Source organism: Saccostrea cucullata, unplaced genomic scaffold (assembly GCF_032062105.1).
Source record: "Saccostrea cucullata isolate Sc308-1 unplaced genomic scaffold, CSIRO_AGI_Scuc_v1 ctg4855, whole genome shotgun sequence".
Lineage (NCBI taxonomy): Eukaryota > Metazoa > Mollusca > Bivalvia > Ostreida > Ostreidae > Saccostrea > Saccostrea cuccullata.
The window spans coordinates 92,501-112,863 of record NW_026941374.1 but is presented as its reverse complement, the minus strand read 5'-3'; the positions used below and the strand labels follow the sequence as shown (position 1 = coordinate 112,863).

General features: G+C 37.7%; 1 protein-coding gene and 1 pseudogene across 11 annotated transcripts in view; one reads left to right on the top strand and one right to left on the bottom strand.

Moving 5' to 3' along the window:
* The window catches only part of LOC134257707 (E3 ubiquitin-protein ligase TRIM36-like), a 49,019-nt pseudogene that overhangs the window by 9,999 nt on the left and 18,657 nt on the right, over positions 1 to 20,363 (top strand).
* LOC134257704 (acetyl-CoA carboxylase-like) overlaps positions 5,131 to 20,363 on the bottom strand; it is a 61,416-nt gene continuing 46,183 nt past the window's right edge. For 10 of the 11 annotated variants that reach the window (XM_062740301.1, XM_062740292.1, XM_062740293.1 and 7 more), the window contains 20 exons: positions 19,945 to 20,016; positions 19,750 to 19,841; positions 19,499 to 19,610; positions 18,833 to 18,988; positions 17,828 to 17,959; positions 17,227 to 17,358; positions 16,062 to 16,199; positions 15,606 to 15,726; positions 15,411 to 15,508; positions 13,837 to 13,947; positions 13,547 to 13,690; positions 13,225 to 13,345; positions 13,025 to 13,121; positions 12,807 to 12,903; positions 10,693 to 10,828; positions 10,148 to 10,325; positions 9,440 to 9,707; positions 9,048 to 9,218; positions 8,520 to 8,653; positions 5,131 to 5,531 (listed from right to left, as the gene is read on the bottom strand). In XM_062740301.1, coding sequence (XP_062596285.1) covers positions 5,417 to 5,531; positions 8,520 to 8,653; positions 9,048 to 9,218; positions 9,440 to 9,707; positions 10,148 to 10,325; positions 10,693 to 10,828; positions 12,807 to 12,903; positions 13,025 to 13,121; positions 13,225 to 13,345; positions 13,547 to 13,690; positions 13,837 to 13,947; positions 15,411 to 15,508; positions 15,606 to 15,726; positions 16,062 to 16,199; positions 17,227 to 17,358; positions 17,828 to 17,959; positions 18,833 to 18,988; positions 19,499 to 19,610; positions 19,750 to 19,841; positions 19,945 to 20,016 — 2,625 coding nt within the window. In that variant the 3' untranslated portion in view covers positions 5,131 to 5,416. Of the gene's footprint in view, positions 5,532 to 8,519; positions 8,654 to 9,047; positions 9,219 to 9,439; positions 9,708 to 10,147; positions 10,326 to 10,692; positions 10,829 to 12,806; positions 12,904 to 13,024; positions 13,122 to 13,216; positions 13,346 to 13,546; positions 13,691 to 13,836; positions 13,948 to 15,410; positions 15,509 to 15,605; positions 15,727 to 16,061; positions 16,200 to 17,226; positions 17,359 to 17,827; positions 17,960 to 18,832; positions 18,989 to 19,498; positions 19,611 to 19,749; positions 19,842 to 19,944; positions 20,017 to 20,363 lie in introns of those variants that run through there. The other variant, XR_009989984.1, reaches the window with a different exon arrangement.

Sequence of the window (20,363 nt, the reverse complement as noted above, 5' to 3'; positions counted from 1 at the left end):
CACACACACACACACACACACACACACACACACACACACACACACACACACACACACACACACACACACACACACACACACACACACACACACACACACACACACACACACACACACACACACACACACACACACACACACACACACACACACACACACACACACACACACACACACACACACACACACACACACACACACACACACACACACACACACACACACACACACACACACACACACACACACACACACACACACACACACACACACACACACACACACACACACACACACACACACACACACACACACACACACACACACACACACACACACACACACACACACACACACACACACACACACACACACACACACACACACACACACACACACACACACACACACACACACACACACACACACACACACACACACACACACACACACACACACACACACACACACACACACACACACACACACACACACACACACACACACACACACACACACACACACACACACACACACACACACACACACACACACACACACACACACACACACACACACACACACACACACACACACACACACACACACACCACACACACACACACACACACACACACACACACACACACACACACACACACACACACACACACACACACACACACACACACACACACACACACACACACACACACACACACACACACACACACACACACACACACACACACACACACACACACACACACACACACACACACACACACACACACACACACACACACACACACACACACACACACACACACACACACACACACACACACACACACACACACACACACACACACACACACACACACACACACACACACACACACACACACACACACACACACACACACACACACACACACACACACACACACACACACACACACACACACACACACACACACACACACACACACACACACACACACACACACACACACACACACACACACACACACACACACACACACACACACACACACACACACACACACACACACACACACACACACACACACACACACACACACACACACACACACACACACACACACACACACACACACACACACACACACACACACACACACACACACACACACACACACACACACACACACACACACACACACACACACACACACACACACACACACACACACACACACACACACACACACACACACACACACACACACACACACACACACACACACACACACACACACACACACACACACACACACACACACACACACACACACACACACACACACACACACACACACACACACACACACACACACACACACACACACACACACACACACACACACACACACACACACACACACACACACACACACACACACACACACACACACACACACACACACACACACACACACACACACACACACACACACACACACACACACACACACACACACACACACACACACACACACACACACACACACACACACACACACACACACACACACACACACACACACACACACACACACACACACACACACACACACACACACACACACACACACACACACACACACACACACACACACACACACACACACACACACACACACACACACACACACACACACACACACACACACACACACACACACACACACACACACACACACACACACACACACACACACACACACACACACACACACACACACACACACACACACACACACACACACACACACACACACACACACACACACACACACACACACACACACACACACACACACACACACACACACACACACACACACACACACACACACACACACACACACACACACACACACACACACACACACACACACACACACACACACACACACACACACACACACACACACACACACACACACACACACACACACACACACACACACACACACACACACACACACACACACACACACACACACACACACACACACACACACACACACACACACACACACACACACACAACACACACACACACACACACACACACACACACACACACACACACACACACACACACACACACACACACACACACACACACACACACACACACACACACACACACAACACACACACAGATTCGTGGGCGGGTCTAGAGTGGGCATGCCCCCCCAGCCCGCCTCCCTGGAATTTGCAAGATTATTAAATTATATATTGGAGCAAGAAAAAGGTTATCTTGGACCCCCTTGGGAAATTTTTAACCACCCCCCTGGTAAACAAAAATTCGTGTGAAATGGGTATGAAAAGTGAAAAATTTCAAGCAATACCACCACCACCACGAAATAGCTTTTAGACTTTTTCAAATATTTGTTTTTTAGCGATATTTTGACAAGAAATAATATCCAGAATTAAACGCATGAAAGATTACGGTATACCTATAGCTGATACCCCAATCTCGATTACTGAATTGTTTCAGACTTTCTTACTAAAGACTTACATCTAAAAATTTTTCAAATATTAAATTAATTGCATGCGTAAATAATTTTCACATTCACAATGAGACATTTTAACATGTTTCAGTTAAATTAGATCAGAATCAAACGATCAACCGTAACCTAAAATCAAAAATTGTAATAACTCCTAAAATACAGAAAACAAACAATTTTAAAAAAATGTATATAAAACTAAAGTAGAAAAGCATACAAAAAGTAGTTTAATTGCATTATATTATAAAATATTGCTAGCGTACTCTAAAGTACTCTATAGTACTATAGCGTACTCTGTTTAGTAGGACCGCTGCCCCCGATATAACAATCACACGACTAAGAAATACGTGAAAACTGTGGATTCCCTATTTTACATGTACTGCAGTAGACTTAAAAAAAACTTTTTACAGATTAGCTATATTTGAGATGACCTTTACGCATCCGACTTTGAACTCGAACAGGATACTAGTATATGAAATTAATGAAAACTAAAAGGGGAAAAAAGTAAAATTACATTTTGAGCAGCTTATCAACGCATCCGACTTTTAATAATCAAATATCTCAATGGTCTCACATGTATGACTATCATATCCTGTATATATATCTAGCCAAGACCCTTAGTACTTAATTTCAAAGGTAATGTAACTGTTGTACACAAATTATTTACAATGATCGAAGGAGAGCGGACTCTGTGTGAATAGATTGATAGGATGAACAGACCAAATACCATACATGTACGAGTCCGAGGAAGGGAGGCTCCAGGCCTAATATTGTTCGGGGGTTGATATAAATTTTGACACATACATGTTTATTATTCTTTTGATCTTAAATACAGGTATATAATTCCAATCTTCATTTTAACTATTGATTTCCCGTGTTTTGATTGGACGAGAGCAAGTTTAAGAAAAAGTTTACACATCAATGATTTTTTTTTCAATCAGAACCCCTTTCTTTGTTGATCAGGCTTCCATGTTATCGTATGTACACAATTAAAGCACTTTCTGGTCTGTTTTGGCTAAATCATGAATATAAGAAGCTTTAAATTTAACTTATTAAAACAAAACTGACAACAAAGTGAACTGACCAGCTGACGGAGTCATGAAAATGTTTATGTCACTGTCTGATCACGAGTGTGAAGTTTAAAAATCGCTGTCTCGACGTTCATCATTTTCATAATATGAAGAAAATCAGCTCAGTTCGTATCGTTTTGACAGGGAAAAGAAACGTATCTTAAACTGTTGCCCATTTGCATCAAATTCATGTTTACTTTCTATATTGTTCCTCAAGAGCAAACAAGTGCAAATCGAAGGGGTCGTCGGTCTGCAACTTTCGCTATGAGAGTTGTCTTTTATGTCAACATGGCCATGGTCAAGAACGAACTATTCTGAAGTAAACTCGTAATTACGATATTTGTAGACTTAAACAACATTCGAAAAGTCTCTTAATCGATTATTTTGACAGCATTAACTGAACTCGTCTCTATTAAATTTCATATCGATTACGTTCTTTTGCGGTAAAATGTAAAGAATTACATGTATTGCAATTGAAAAAATTATTAATTTGTTGACAGCACCTTGTGTAAATATACTTTATTCTATAAATAAATAAATATGAAGTCCCCCATTTTAGATGGGTGTGGAAGATTCAATAATTCGTCACATACATCATGAGGTCTAGGTTCTTGAAGTGTTTCACGAGTAATCTCCCTTTGATTACACAGTGAACATGGCGATGAGCGTTGGGATCAAGTTGTAAAAAAGGAATTCACACAAAGAAATAAAAGAAGAGTATACATTACTTTTTTCCCTGAATTGTAAATATAATAAATTGAATATGAATCAGCTAGCTATGTCTAGAAAAAGTCTTGGTTAACCACGGTAGGGGTAAAAAGAAGTCGACAAAACTACATGCTGTAATATTTTGTAAAGCACACGGTTTTCGTTTTCCTTTTTCCTACCAAAACACAAAATCCAATATATTTTACACTAGACAATTCATTTTGATAAATTTTTAAAGTAGAAAGCACAGCAATTTTTTTTTATATTTGGTAACATCATGAGATATTCTCGAAAATCCGCTGTGATGGTCAGTTTTCAGAGGTTTGATATGGAAAGAAAGGTTAATTTTTCGATGTGGCCACATGTGACGAACAAAATAAAAATGTGTCCTATGTATTTACTTTTTTATCCTCTTTTTAATGACATTAATTTTATTTTGTTCGTAAGGTGTGGCCAAGGTCAAATTTTGAGTTAAAGATGTAAAAAATGGTTGATTTTGCTGAAAATCACCAAATTGCACTTGTTTAGACGTTTACTGTTCAATTATGACGTCATCAAATGAAAAATATGACGTGAACCTTTTGAGCACAACACAAGAAGATAATATATTCCTTATTATTTTTCTCCTTTTCCACAGTTAAAATTTCTTAAAAAATGTAGGCTGATTTTGCACCTTCGTGGCTTTACCTCTTACACTTACTGAAATTCAATGCACACAAATGGACAAATTGTTCAACAGTAAATAAATTAATATTCAGAATATACAAAACTTAGTTTAAATAGGGTCACTATATATGATATTCATCATAGGTAGAGTAATAATAAATTAGTACAAAAATAATCACTTACAAACCCTGGTAATGGTTCACATATAATACTGAATTGAATTACAAAACGAATTCATAAACAATAATTTTATTCTAATAATTAAGTCATTATGAATGACAGATATGGATTTCATATAATGCAATTTTATGCAAATTTGATCCAAATTGCACCTAATGATTTCATATGATTTGTTAAATAGATATGTTTTTAAATACAGTCACTGTTGATTCTAATTGTCCATTCTGGTCACGTGTCCATGTTGGCCAGAATTCTGGAGACCTCTGACCTTTGACTTGAGGTCATGTGTTGTGTGATGTGGACGATAGAATCCATGGCAACCTCTGGATTGTTTTGTATCAAACTGAAAACAGTAACAAAGTGTGTTAATTTTAAAGTAAGATTAGAGCATTATTTTATCAATTAAAGGGAGACAATCTGTAAATCTTATGTCAAAAACCTGATATTTTAGCTAAATTTAATCTACCTTGAGAAGAAAACAACTATCAGAATTTCTAGACTGTGCAAACAAGCAATAAATTATGGTTAATTAAACTGATATTTAAATATCAGAATGTAAAGCCTTTCAGTCAGACAGTCTGGTTCCTAATATTGTTAGTATGCTGTACTTCATCTCTACATGAAGAAATGAAATAATGCTATCAAACCCTAGTTGAGCCATCACCTACCTCCTGAATTGTTGTAGGACGTGCTCCCTCTGTAGACATCTGATACCTACCTCCTGACTTGTTGTAGGACATGCTCCCTCTGTAGACATCTGATACCTACCTCCTGACTTGTAGAAAATGCTCCCTCTGTAGACATCTGATACCTACCTCCTGACTTGTTGTAGGACATGCTCCCTCTGTAGACATCTGATACCTACCTCCTGACTTGTTGTAGGACATGCTCCCTCTGTAGACATCTGATACCTACCCCCTGACTTGTTGTAGGACATGCTCCCTCTGTAGACATCTGATACCTACCCCCTGACTTGTTGTAGGACATGCTCCCTCTGTAGACATCTGATACCTACCTCCTGACTTGTTGTAGGATGTGCTCCTTCTGTAAACACCTGATACCTACCTCCTGACTTGTTGTAGGACATGCTCCCTCTGTAGACATCTGATGTTTCTGATACTTACCTCCTGACTTGTTGTAGGACGTGCTCCCTCTGTAGACATCTGATGTTGTCTGATACTTACCTCCTGACTTGTTGTAGGACATGCTCCCTCTGTAGACATCTGATACCTACCTCCTGACTTGTTGTAGGACGTGCTCCCTCTGTAGACATCTGATACCTACCTCCTGACTTGTTGTAGGACGTGCTCCCTCTGTAGACATCTGATACCTACCTCCTAACTTGTTGTAGGACGTGCTCCCTCTGTAGACATCTGATACCTACCTCCTGACTTGTTGTAGGACGTGTTTCCTCTGTAGACATCTGATGTTGTCTGATACCTACCTCCTGACTTGTTGTAGGACATGCTCCCTCTGTAGACATCTGATACCTACCTCCTGACTTGTTGTAGGACATGCTCCCTCTGTAGACATCTGATACTTACCTCCTGACTTGTTGTAGGACATGCTCCCTCTGTAGACATCTGATGTTGTCTGATACTTACATCCTGACTTGTTGTAGGACATGCTCCCTCTGTAGACATCTGATACCTACCTCCTGACTTGTTGTAGGACGTGTTTCCTCTGTAGACATCTGATGTTGTCTGAGACCTACCTCCTGACTTGTTGTAGGACATGCTCACTCTGTAGACATCTGATACCTACCTCCTGACTTGTTGTAGGACGTGCTCCCTCTGTAGACATCTGATATCTACCTCCTGACTTGTTGTAGGACGTGCTCCCTCTGTAGACATCTGATATCTACCTCCTGACTTGTTGTAGGAAGTGCTCTCTCTGTAGACATCTGATACCTACCTCCTGACTTGTAGAAAATGCTCCCTCTGTAGACATCTGATACCTACCTCCTGACTTGTTGTAGGACATGCTCCCTCTGTAGACATCTGATACCTACCTCCTGACTTGTTGTAGGACATGCTCCCTCTGTAGACATCTGATACCTACCCCCTGACTTGTTGTAGGACATGCTCCCTCTGTAGACATCTGATACCTACCCCCTGACTTGTTGTAGGACATGCTCCCTCTGTAGACATCTGATACCTACCTCCTGACTTGTTGTAGGATGTGCTCCTTCTGTAAACACCTGATACCTACCTCCTGACTTGTTGTAGGACGTGCTCCCTCTGTAGACATCTGATACTTACCTCCTGACTTGTTGTAGGACGTGCTCCCTCTGTAGACATCTGATGTTGTCTGATACTGACCTCCTGACTTGTTGTAGGACATGCTCCCTCTGTAGACATCTGATACCTACCTCCTGACTTGTTGTAGGACGTGCTCCCTCTGTAGACATCTGATACCTACCTCCTGACTTGTTGTAGGACGTGCTCCCTCTGTAGACATCTGATACCTACCTCCTAACTTGTTGTAGGACGTGCTCCCTCTGTAGACATCTGATACCTACCTCCTGACTTGTTGTAGGACGTGTTTCCTCTGTAGACATCTGATGTTGTCTGATACCTACCTCCTGACTTGTTGTAGGACATGCTCCCTCTGTAGACATCTGATACCTACCTCCTGACTTGTTGTAGGACATGCTCCCTCTGTAGAAATCTGATGTTGTCTAATACTTACCTCCTGACTTGTTGTAGGACATGCTCCCTCTGTAGACATCTGATGTTGTCTGATACTTACATCCTGACTTGTTGTAGGACATGCTCCCTCTGTAGACATCTGATACCTACCTCCTGACTTGTTGTAGGACGTGTTTCCTCTGTAGACATCTGATGTTGTCTGAGACCTACCTCCTGACTTGTTGTAGGACATGCTCACTCTGTAGACATCTGATACCTACCTCCTGACTTGTTGTAGGACGTGTTTCCTCTGTAGACATCTGATGTTGTCTGATACTTACCTCCTGACTAGTTGTAGGACGTGCTCCCTCTGTAGACATCTGATGTTGTCTGATACTTACATCCTGACTTGTTGTAGGACATGCTCCCTCTGTAGACATCTGATACCTACCTCCTGACTTGTTGTAGGACATGCTCTCTCTGTAGACATCTGATACCTACCTCCTGACTTGTTGTAGGACATGCTCCCTCTGTAGACATCTGATACCTACCTCCTGACTTGTTGTAGGACATGCTCCCTCTGTAGACACCTGATACCTACCTCCTGACTTGTTGTAGGACATGCTCCCTCTGTAGACATCTGATACCTACCTCCTGACTTGTTGTAGGACATGCTCCCTCTGTAGACACCTGATACCTACCTCCTGACTTGTTGTAGGACATGCTCCCTCTGTAGACATCTGATGTTGTCTGATACAGCATTGTCTATACTGTCCTCACGGATCTGTTCAGTTAACCACTCCACCATAGCTTTGTCATCCTCCCATAGGTAAGCCTACAGTATCAGTGATTGGTCAGGAGATTATCTCAATCATAAAGCCCTAACAAAGCACGAACAATTACCCTGAATTTTTCTTCACAAAGTGTCATTAAAACATTTACTGTCAAAGCAATTTTATTTTTTCTTCACACCTTAGTTGCTTCAATGTACTTGTACTAACATTTCTGATACATTCAATATTACACACCTTTCAAAATTCAAAGTAAATTGACGACAAAATATGTTTATTCTTCTGTTTTAAAAACTACAATATTCTATGTTTTGTCTGTAAAAAATACACAACAATCAATCAATTGTGAAGTTTAGGTCTGAAAACCATTTAATATATTGTGTAACACTAATTTTACTTGTTAACTAACTATGAATAGGATACAACCAATCTACTTACATTGACAGTGCCCCTGTCCTCCACAAACCAACGATGTAACATAGAGTTGAGCTCCCCCTCCCCGACGTTCTGTGTGAACTGCTTCATCTTCTTCTTAAGCTGCCTCTCTAGCAACCGTCGCTTCAGGTGCCAGTAGAAGAACTCACGGCTCTTCTGCCATTTAAGTATGTCCTGTGTGACCAAAAAGAAACTTAATACATTGTGCTTCAGATCAGGAGTTATAAACATAAGAAGTGTAACTTTGAAGAAAAATACTTATAACTAAAGAAATGAAATTTAAGCTATGTAAGCTTATCTGATAGTTGTCAATAAAAAATGTCATAAAGATACATCATTGTCAGAAATATATTTTGAAATATTTCTTTTCATTTATCTCACTGAATTACACTCACAGTAATAACCCCCATTTCCTCCATTCTCCCGGGAGTGTCATGGAGGTCAGCGAACTGTATCGCCACCTGGTGGTACATGGGGAGTAACTTTTCCTGGCGAGCTGCCAGCTGTTTCTGGAGCTCCTCCTTCTCGTCCAGATTCAGCTGTGGACTGGTCAGTTTGTCCACGATCTGGCGACACGTCTGGTCCAGTCTCTGTATGGTCTTCTCCAGGTCCTTCCTCCTGAACTTGATTTCTACGGTTCCCTCTGGTTCAAGGACACCTCCCCTAGAATAAAATCATCATAATTATTTAGACTGTACATTTGGGGACAATCCCCTAGAATAAAATCATCACAATGACTTACATATACATTCTGAGACAAAATTCTGGAAGACTTGAAATAAGATAGATTTCAACATTTTCTCTTCTTTTCAATTTTCTTTCTTTTTTTGAGTAAATTTGAGCATGATGATGATTGTTTTTTTTTAATTCATACAACATTATATTTTATTCAAAAATGGGCAGCAGGCAAAGCTTATTTTAGCCCTCTCCCTACAAAGGAGGCACGCGTGATTGTAAGTAAAAAATCAAGCCATATTTTTATTGAACAAACTTTTTTGCCTTGGTATCTTTGAATAATTATCTTAGTTTCTCCATGCAGCTAAGAGCAGAATTTCATACTTCAATGTTCCCTTCTCTTTAATCCCTCAATCAAAACTTCATACCTGCTGAGTTCATCCGCATACATTTCCATGTGGGTGGGGTTGATTGTTGGGTCCACCACTACCCAGGCTCCACCCCTCAGCTCAGCGTACGGGGGTATGTAAATCATAATGGGTTGATTATATTCTGTGAGAGCATCCACAATGTAGGAGCCAAACTTCAGTACCTGGTCATGCATGTCTGAAAACAGGAATAAAGTTTTTAATGTTACATTCAAATAGATGTTCAATGCACATATCATTGCTTACTATTAAAACAATCAAGCTATAAAATGTTGTATTTACTGTACAGTTAAGTATTATATCATATAAATTTCTAGCAAATACAGGTAAAACATCTGTCATTCATAAACATGTTTCTAAAAATGCTGCAGCATATTTTAAACTCATGCTGAACATAAAATTTTCAGTCAGCTACTGTACAGTAAAAAACCTTTCAAGATTTTGTATCAAAATCCTTCCAAGAGATTAATTTGAACAAAATACCAGAGTTGCGTATGAAAACTTCCATCATCCCATGATTTTCTGACTTTATTAATATGCTGTACCTTTCATTCCGCCTGAGAATCCTCTCCAGTTAGCGAACACCATGAGAGGGAGGTCCTCTCTGTTGAAGTCCTTAATGGCCTGAGCTGTCTTATAGGCCGAGTCTGGGAACCATACCTGACCAGCTTGTTGTATCACCTACAAGTGCAATTTCATCCAAACAAAATTTCATTTTTAAAGTCTCATACTTTTAACAAGAATCCTCAGTTTAAAATCATATCATATCTTAAAAAAAATTCAAATTTAAAATTATTACATTTTGGAGCCAAAATTTTTTTTACAAAAAAACTTAGTTTTATTTTAACAAAGTTTTGACTTAATTCACTGATAATACACAAGACGTACAAAGGAAAATAAGGATTTTAATTGCCATTCTCTGTAACCACTTAAACTTCGTTGCCACGCATGGTCACCGATTTTGATGAAACTTCACCCATGCTTAGTACTTGACACCAGAAACAAATATCAAACAAAATTTCGTTGCTAAGTGTCTCGGTTGCTATGGCAACAGCCGAAAAAGTTTGAAAAATCGAGATTTTCAGCCACTTTAAATCCTGACTGTGGCTTAATAAAAACTAGAAAAAGCAAACAAACCATTCTAACAAAAACATGACACCTTGATGTCACTTATACTGTGAAGAAACTGTTTAGAATATATCTCTAAGTAAGTGGTAACCAAGGGTACATTTGGAATACATTTAAAATGCTGAAATATGCTGAAAAACACTCCATATTCACTAATGGTAGACGTTACATGCTAAAACTCAATCATTGACTTAAGAAAAACAATGAAAATGTTTGACCTTAAGTATATAAGTATAAGCAATATTATTCTATAAATAACTTTTATGGTTGCCATGGTAACACAGTGTAACCATGCAAAACCAGTAACTAAGATTGGGTTAATGCTACTGTCTTGAGGAAAAACATGAAAATTCAAGACTGGCAAATATGCATCCTTAGGACCTTGCAACACCAAAACCATAAGAAAAATTGGGTATAATTGCTACTTTGTAGTGTTACCATGGAAACAAAGTACCAGTGCTTAAAAGTGATTTTTTTCCCGCTGCATTAAGAATTAAATTGCCATTTAATCAAGAAACAAATTAAAGAGCTCAGCTGGAATCGTCTTTTCTGTTAGAACTGAAGTTAAATATCATATATTGATAAAATTTGATGAATAAAACAACACTTTTGCTATGGTTACCAAGAAGGGAAAATGTTCGATTTTTTGAACTTTATATCAATATTAAACCCTGTGTGCCAACTTCTTGCATCCACTTAGAGATTGGATGATAGTCAAAATTAAAAGTCAAGTTAGCTGTTAATAAATATCAATCATAAAAGTTTTGGGAATCTACATTTAAGGGTACGTATCCAAGGAAACAAAATATTTTTCAGGTTTTTAAGCATATATTTTCTGCTTATTTCCATAGCAACGCTCTATTTAAAGAATCTAATCTGAATTTTTTGAAATGGGAAAATTTGGAGCACACCAACATCTTATAAAATTGATCATTAGTTATGAGGAAATGTGCTTTTTATAAAAAATAGGATCATATTTAAACATACATAGTGTTACTTTGAAGTCTCTCTGGGGCATAAAAACCTTGGCAACCATTGCCAACCAAAATGAAATATCATATTTTTTCTTGGTATGTGTTTCAACGCTCTTTTTTCTATTATTTGGTAACATTTCATCCTATAATTGCTTTTCATTTTTACGAGTATGACTTCATAAAATTCAATGAATATTTTTTTTACTTTTAAATACTTTGTTACCATAGTAACGTATGTAATAGTTGATTTACCAAACATGTTTATCATGCATTTGAGACATTTTACCTTCAACTTTTGGAAACAGTCATTAACAATTAGTTGCTTTGCCGCAAATGTTAACTATGTGGCTCTAAACATGTTAAAAAATGCCATTTTTCGAACTTTAAGACATGTTGCCATGGTAACTATAAAACATAGCAACCAATTTTTGCCTGATTTCAGTTCAGGGTATCAATGCCTTTTATCAAAGAGAGTTTGGAGAAATTCTGAGACTATGCGTGCCACAGCTCCTATATAAAATTTCAAATCATTACAGAGAATGGCTCTTAATCTGTACCTTGGTCTCAGAGTCCAGATTGGCTGGGTCGGCTGGTATGGTCATTTCTACTGTCCTGGTCTCTACACAAATCACCCCCACAGGGATCCCGCCCAACCTATAAAACACACACATACAAATAAAACACAGCTCAAAATTTCCTCTTCTCTTGATACAAGTTTTACTTATTATTTTGGATGTATTATTCATCTTCAGTAAATGCATAAAGGGAGACAAACCTTGCTCGACCTGTGACAACTGTTTGTGCCCAAGGCTGTAGGATTTCATGGAAAGACTTGTGATCAAAGAAACCTTTCTGCCAGGAATTCTTGTCATCTATAATAAACATAATAGTTATAAAAATTATCGATGATTCAGAAATGAAATGTTTTAACACAGATCCAGAGTCTGTACACACATTATAAATGTACCATGTTACCTGGATTTTGTCTGCCATTCAGCATCCACCTGGGATCGTAGGGGGCCTTTGTGGGTATAAAGTCCACCGGTCTGTCTATAGGGTCCCCAGTATCTAGTACTGGTAATGGGGAACCTTTACACTGAAAACAATAATCCAGATAAATTAAACTCAATGACTAGTCCTTACACTAAATCCACAATTCAGTTTAAAAAAAGAAGTGAAAACAAAAAAAATCCTGCAATTTTTTTTTCTTCATTAAAAATGTGTTTTTCTGTCAACTATCTTTCACTCCATTCTCCAATGACAATTATTACAATACCTATATAACACTGGACAATACCTTAGGCATGTATGACAGCCACTTGATGATTTTGTAGACGCCCTCGAAGTCATCAGCTGTTACGTCGTGAGTGACTCCGTTTGTGTACATGATCTGGATTCCTCCCAGCTGATTGTTACTGGTGTACACCTCCTTACCAAGAACCTGTGTTTTTATAAATATACAATTTATAAAGTGAAATCATTATTTTTGTGCATGTTTGTATGGGGGGGGGGGGAGTTAGGAGCAACAATTGGGCAATCATTGTTTTACAAAGGAATGATTTGTACATCTCTAAGAAACTTCCATACCTTGTTTAGTGCACCTGCACCAGTGAGGATGATGTGGGAGTTCTCCACCTGTATAGTTCTCTGTCCCAGTCGGACCAGGTAAGCACCTATACCTATAGCTCGACAGGTAACCTAAATATAGAACAATCTGAAAGCTATAAAACCAGATAGGCACCTATACCTATAGCTATAGCTCGACAGGTTACCTAAATATAGAACAATCTGTAAGCTATAAAACCAGATAGGCACCTATACCTATAGCTCGACAGGTTACCTTAATATAGAACAATCTGTAAGCTACAAATAGATAGGCACCGATACCTATAGCTCGACAGGTAACCTAAATATAGAACAATCTGTAAGCTACAAACCAGATAGGTACCTAGACCTATAGCTCGACAGGTTACCTAAATATAGAACAATCTGTAAGCTACAAACCAGATAGGTACCTATACCTATAGCTCGACAGGTAACCTAAATACAGAACAATCTGTAAGCTACAAACCAGATAGGCACCTATAACTATAGCTCGACAGGTTACCTAAATATAGAACAATCTGTAAGCAATAAACAAACCAGATAGGCACCTATACCTATAGCTCGACAGGTAACCTAAATATAGAACAATCTGTAAGCTACAAACCAGATAGGTACCTATACCTATAGCTCGACAGGTTACCTAAATATTGAACAATCTGTAAGCTACAAACCAGATAGGTACCTATACCTATAGCTCGACAGGTTACCTAAATATAGAACAATCTGTAAGCTACAAACCAGATAGGCACCAATACCTATAGCTCGACAGTTACCTAAATATAGAACTATCTGTAAGCTACAAACCAGATAGGCACCAATACCTATAGCTCGACAGGTAACCTAAATACAGAACTATCTGTAAGCTACAAACCAGATAGGCACCAATATCTATAGCTCGACAGGTAACCTAAATATAGAACTATCTGTAAGCTACAAACCAGATAGGCACCAATACCTATAGTTTGACAGGTAACCTAAATATAGAACAATCTGTAAGCTACAAACCAGAAAGGCACCTATACCTATAGCTCTACAGGTTACCTAAATATAGAACAATCTGTAAGTTACAAACCAGATAGGCACCTATACCTTTCGCTTGACAGGTTACCTAAATATAGAACAATCTGTAAGCAATAAACAAACCAGATAGGCACCTATACCTTTAGCTCGACAGGTTACCTAAATATAGAACAATCTGTAAGCTACACACAAACAAGATAGGCACCAATACCTATAGATCGACAGGTTACCTTAATATAAAACAATCTGTTAGCTACACACAAACCAGATAGGCACCCATACCTATAGATCGACAGGTTACCTTAATATTGTACAATCTATAAGCTACAAACAAACCAGATAGGCACCAATACCTATAGCTCGACAGGTTACCTAAATATACAACAATTATAAATAGTCTTAAACTCAGAGCTTATTTGTAGGGCCTTCCAATATGGATCCCCTTTTGCATTTCCTAACTTCTTTTTTCAGCCTTTAAATTAGTTTCATTCTATAAGTAACAATAAAGCAGTCAAGGTTTAAAATCAAGTACTAACCAAATTGATTGTAATGATATCATTGTAAGCTATAGATGACTCCCCAGCGATCATTCCTGACCCTCTTAGATTCTCTACTCCCAGTCCTTCCTCTCTCCCTGTAAATAAAGCAGAAAGTAAAATAATAGAACGATGTGTTATCAGATATCAGTCTTAATATCAAGTCAAAATGTTCTGGTCAAATCAAGTTCTTACCTATGACGTCAATAATTTTATATCTCGGTTCTCCCTCATCTTCTATAAGTTCAGCATGGACGGAATTCATGGCACTGACTTTCTTGAAATCTACAGGGGTCAGGTAAAGGTATTTAAATCCCTAGAAACAAAAAAAAATTGTCATAATAGAATACAAATGTAAACAAGAATTACTGTTTTATGGACTTCAAACAAAGTATATCTCAACTCTGTGTTCTTTTTCAATGTTGACTTTGGTATACAGTATAATATGCTCAAAATAGCTGTGTGCAGGTAACAAGCAATTTGAGTCTTTATGAACATCATTTCGTATATTTTTTATGTTGACTGCATATAATATCTTTTAAACTTTTGGGAATGAAAAAATCTTCAATTTAATTATAAATTCATTAAAAGCATGTTTCCTGTTATCATGTTTTACTGTATATTATGGTAGGTCTATAAGCTGAGCCTTACCTTTTCTATATCTTTGGGGTCATTCCAGGCCACCTTAAACAGATGTTTGATCTCCTCAGCCAGACCTATCCTGGCTCCACTGTTAGCCGAGATGAAGATTCGAGGAAGTCCCTCTCTCCTGGCTTTCTCTGAGGCTTTCTGAAAGGCGATTTTCAATGGATAAAAATATTGATCTGAAATCATTACAGAGCTTCAACAGTCAAGGGATGTTTACTACTCCTAGGCACCAGAGTTTCTGAAAACTATTGGTCCTACCGGCAAAACCAATAGAAAATCGAAATATCCGATGAAATTGGCTACAGTACCGGTCCGTGTGACCGATTGTGGTGAGGGCTTTTCCTGATTAATTTATTGCACTCTGATCTACTTAGAAGTCTTCATAAATGAAAATTTTCAATGCAGCATGCTCCTATTCTTCGTAAATATCCATAATCTTATCCATTTTGCAATTCTACTTGACTTATTTACTTCCAAAAACGATTGTTTTTTCCTAATCCGAATGTCCTCCATTCCTCTGTCAATGGTAAACATATGCAGTATATAGGTCATGAAGTGCAATGCCCACTGAGAAAATGTAAAGATAATTTAAATTTATTTTTATTTTGAATTTCTATCATAAGTGCTATGTATACATGATTTAATTTTACAAGTGAGTATTTTAATATTTTTTAAAAGAATTCTAGTAACCATAAGACATTTTCTTTTTCAAAAAATATTTTTTTTTCATAATTACTTGTTTCTTTCCCCCAACATTTACTTGGGGCTAGTGACTTTATTGCTGCCACAAGTCTGTGTGGTCTTTTGCCATGCTTGAATTAATTGTAGTTGCATAACCCTGATATCACAATCAGTGTTAAATTGGTCTCAGCCCTGATGAAAATTTATACAATCATATTCAATTCCATTTGAAATATACACTGTATATTTTAAAATATATTCAGACTGATGGAATACGCTTGGGACTGGTAGAACGCATTAAGTCATCAGTCCGAATGACTGATAGAAATATTTGGTTTTCGGAAACTCTGGGCACTGGAAATTCCTGGTTCTATGTTATGCCCTCTTCCTAGAGATTCATTGTTCATTACAGTTTATTTACCCATCATTGTTTATCTGTATCATTTTCATGGCTGTATATAGGCTTTATGATTACACTGAGTGATACCTTAAACAGGAGATCCTCCACAGGTCCAAAGGAGCCTATCTTGTAAGTGATGTCATTAGATATAACAATGATGTCACGACCTTCAGGACATTCTGGTGTCTTCAAGGTCATCTGCCAGGCCACCATTCCAATCTGTAAGACATTTCCAAATGGGACAAAGAATGACATTCCAAACAACCCAGGAGCTCATTTACATAAAAACTTACTACTAAGGCCAAAATTTCCTCTAAATTGAAAAAAATTGTGCTAAATTTATGATTCTACTTGAAACTGCTATCATAAAAATACCTTGTTAAATTCTTTTTAAAAAGTTAAAAACCTTTGCAATTCAAGATTAAATAGTAGTAGAAGGTAATAAGCAGAATTACATTTGTTGTACGTTTAAAATTTTTAAAACAGGCCTCTGATATCAAAAGATTTAATTTCCAGACGTGAACAGAAAACAGATTTGTATCAGTATTACAGTCTAACCTCGTTTTCCCCTGGCAGTCTGTTCTGTTTACACAGATTTATATGTATCAGTATTACAGTCTTACCTCGTTTTCCCCTGGCAGTCTGTTCTGTTTACACAGATTTATATGTATCAGTATAACAGTCTAACCTCGTTTTCCCCTGGCAGTCTGTTCTGTTTACACAGGTTGTTGTCTTTATCCAGGACCAGCTCTATACAACTGAAGGCATCAGCTGGAATCTTGTTCTCCTCTCTGTGATCCTTCCAAAACTTCTGTAAGGCCTGAAATACAGAACAACAAAGTCAAAACAACAAAACTTCTGTAAGGCCTGAAATACAGAACAACAAAGTCAAAACAACAAAACTTCTGTAAGGCCTGAAATACAGAACAACAAAGTCAAAATAACAAAACTTCTGTAAGGCCTGAAATACAGAACAACAAAGTCAAAACAACAAAACTTCTGTAAGGCCTGAAATACAGAACAACAAAGTCAAAACAACAAAACTTCTGTAAGGCCTGAAATACAGAACAACAAAGTCAAAACAACAAAACTTCTGTAAGGCCTGAAATACAGAACAACAAAGTCAAAACAACAAAACTTCTGTAAGGCCTGAAATACAACAACAACGTCAAAACAACAAAACTTCTGTAAGGCCTGAAATACAACAACAACGTCAAAACAACAAAACTTCTGTAAGGCCTGAAATACAAAACAACAAAGTCAAAACAACAAAACATCTGTAAGGCCTGAAACACAGAACAACAAAGTCAAAACAACAAAACTTCTGTAAGGCCTGAAAGAGAAAGACTGAATCATAATAATGTCTCCACAACAACAAAACTTCTGTAAGGCCTGAAAGAAAGATATGATTCGTAACAGTCACCCTACAACAGCAAAAATTCTGTTACTAATCACCTTTCTATTCTTTTTTAACTTTTAAATATGAAATATGCTGAAAACATGGAAGCAGGTATTTTTTGGTTGAAAAAATGATTACATTGGGACTTAATTTTCAAAAGTATCCATTATATAACATTGTCTGTATAAAATTTTTTCTTGAGGATTTCAATTTCCTTGATAATTGTTGTCATAATGTTGCATTCTCAGTAGGTGTTTTATCTTATAATTATAGCCTTGTCAATTTCTGTGTTACCTGAGTGAACATTCCTGGAAAATCATAGACATAAGTTGTTCCGCTTGACTGAGCCTGGAATCTCTTCAGCTGTAGGTGGTCCTTTGTGGGGTAAGGCGTGCTGATCAGCAGACCGTGAAGGGCTCCTTGTTTTGTTCCATAGGCCTCAAACATCACCTACAAATGGTACTCAGAATTTGATACATACTTATGCTTAAAGGGGCTAACTGCAGGAGTTTAACTGTGTGAAAACTGTAGTAGACAAACTCTTTAATTGTATACCATATGTAACTTACATTGACTTCAGTATACTTGCAAAGTTTAGGAAAAATCTCCGTGAGGAGTTTTTAGGGACTGTCTCAAAATACAGGTACATTTACTATAGGGTTATTCTGTAAGGGGTAATGTCTGATATGAAGTCTTTATCTCAACAGTATGCAGGTTTGAAGTTTTTGTTTGACTTGGTTCAAATCAATTCTCAATTCACAATTGAAATGCAGAAAATGTAGATGGCAGGCAAAGAATACTAAGAACAATTGCCCTTAATTTCCCCCATCACATCCCTTCTCCGATTAAAGTTTACTAACTTAAGATTTAATTTTGGTTAAAATAACATACAATGAACATGTATAATATGTCATTAAAGTGCAAGCAAAAACAGAGTGAAAGAAAACTGAAATGACATACTTGTCCCATGTTTGGATCTGTGACCTCCCTATACATGCTCATGTCCAAGTAATATCCACTCTCATTGGTCAGGTAAAGACGAATAGGAATGCTTGTATCACTGGATGCAAACCTAAAAACATACAAAAATACTACTTGTATGATAGAAGCTGTAAAATTTATATGGGATTTTCATCTGCAAAGTTATACATGATGTACAACCCAAAAATATTCATCTCAAAGAAAGTTTGAGCATCACTAACTAGTCTTACTTTATAGTGAATTTGAGCTCAGCGTTGAGAACTCTCATCTTCATGAGACGACTGCCATATCTCATCACCATGGCTCTGACCGTCTCCTCCAACTGTTGAGATATAACACATGGGTATGGTGAATTCACAATCATGGTAATATAAATCAGAAACATGTTTATAAAACCAAAGTATACATAGTAAAATTATTTTTACCTTGCCTGGTTCTGGAATGGTCAGAGTTGGTGCAAAGTTCAGGAATATGTGATTACAGTCAGTCTTCTTGGACTGGAATTATAATGAGTTACATGTATATCCATTTAGAACTGTGAATGATAAATTTGATACAAACTGACACATTCACTAAGCTCAATTCTGAAACACACAGGTACCATGAAATTGCTGATTCTCGTAGGAAAAGGGGAGACTAGGGGTAATTTTTGTCTTTTCAAGGTATATATGAAGAGATAAAAAAAAATTATGTCCTGCAGAATATTGGAACTTTCAAACTCCAATACCATATTTGTTTACATTAATAATGGAATTTATAATCCCAATGAACCAATATTTTTTCTCATATCAACAAAATTTAAATCAATAAAAATAAGTGAATTTAGAGGACATTATCAACCCTA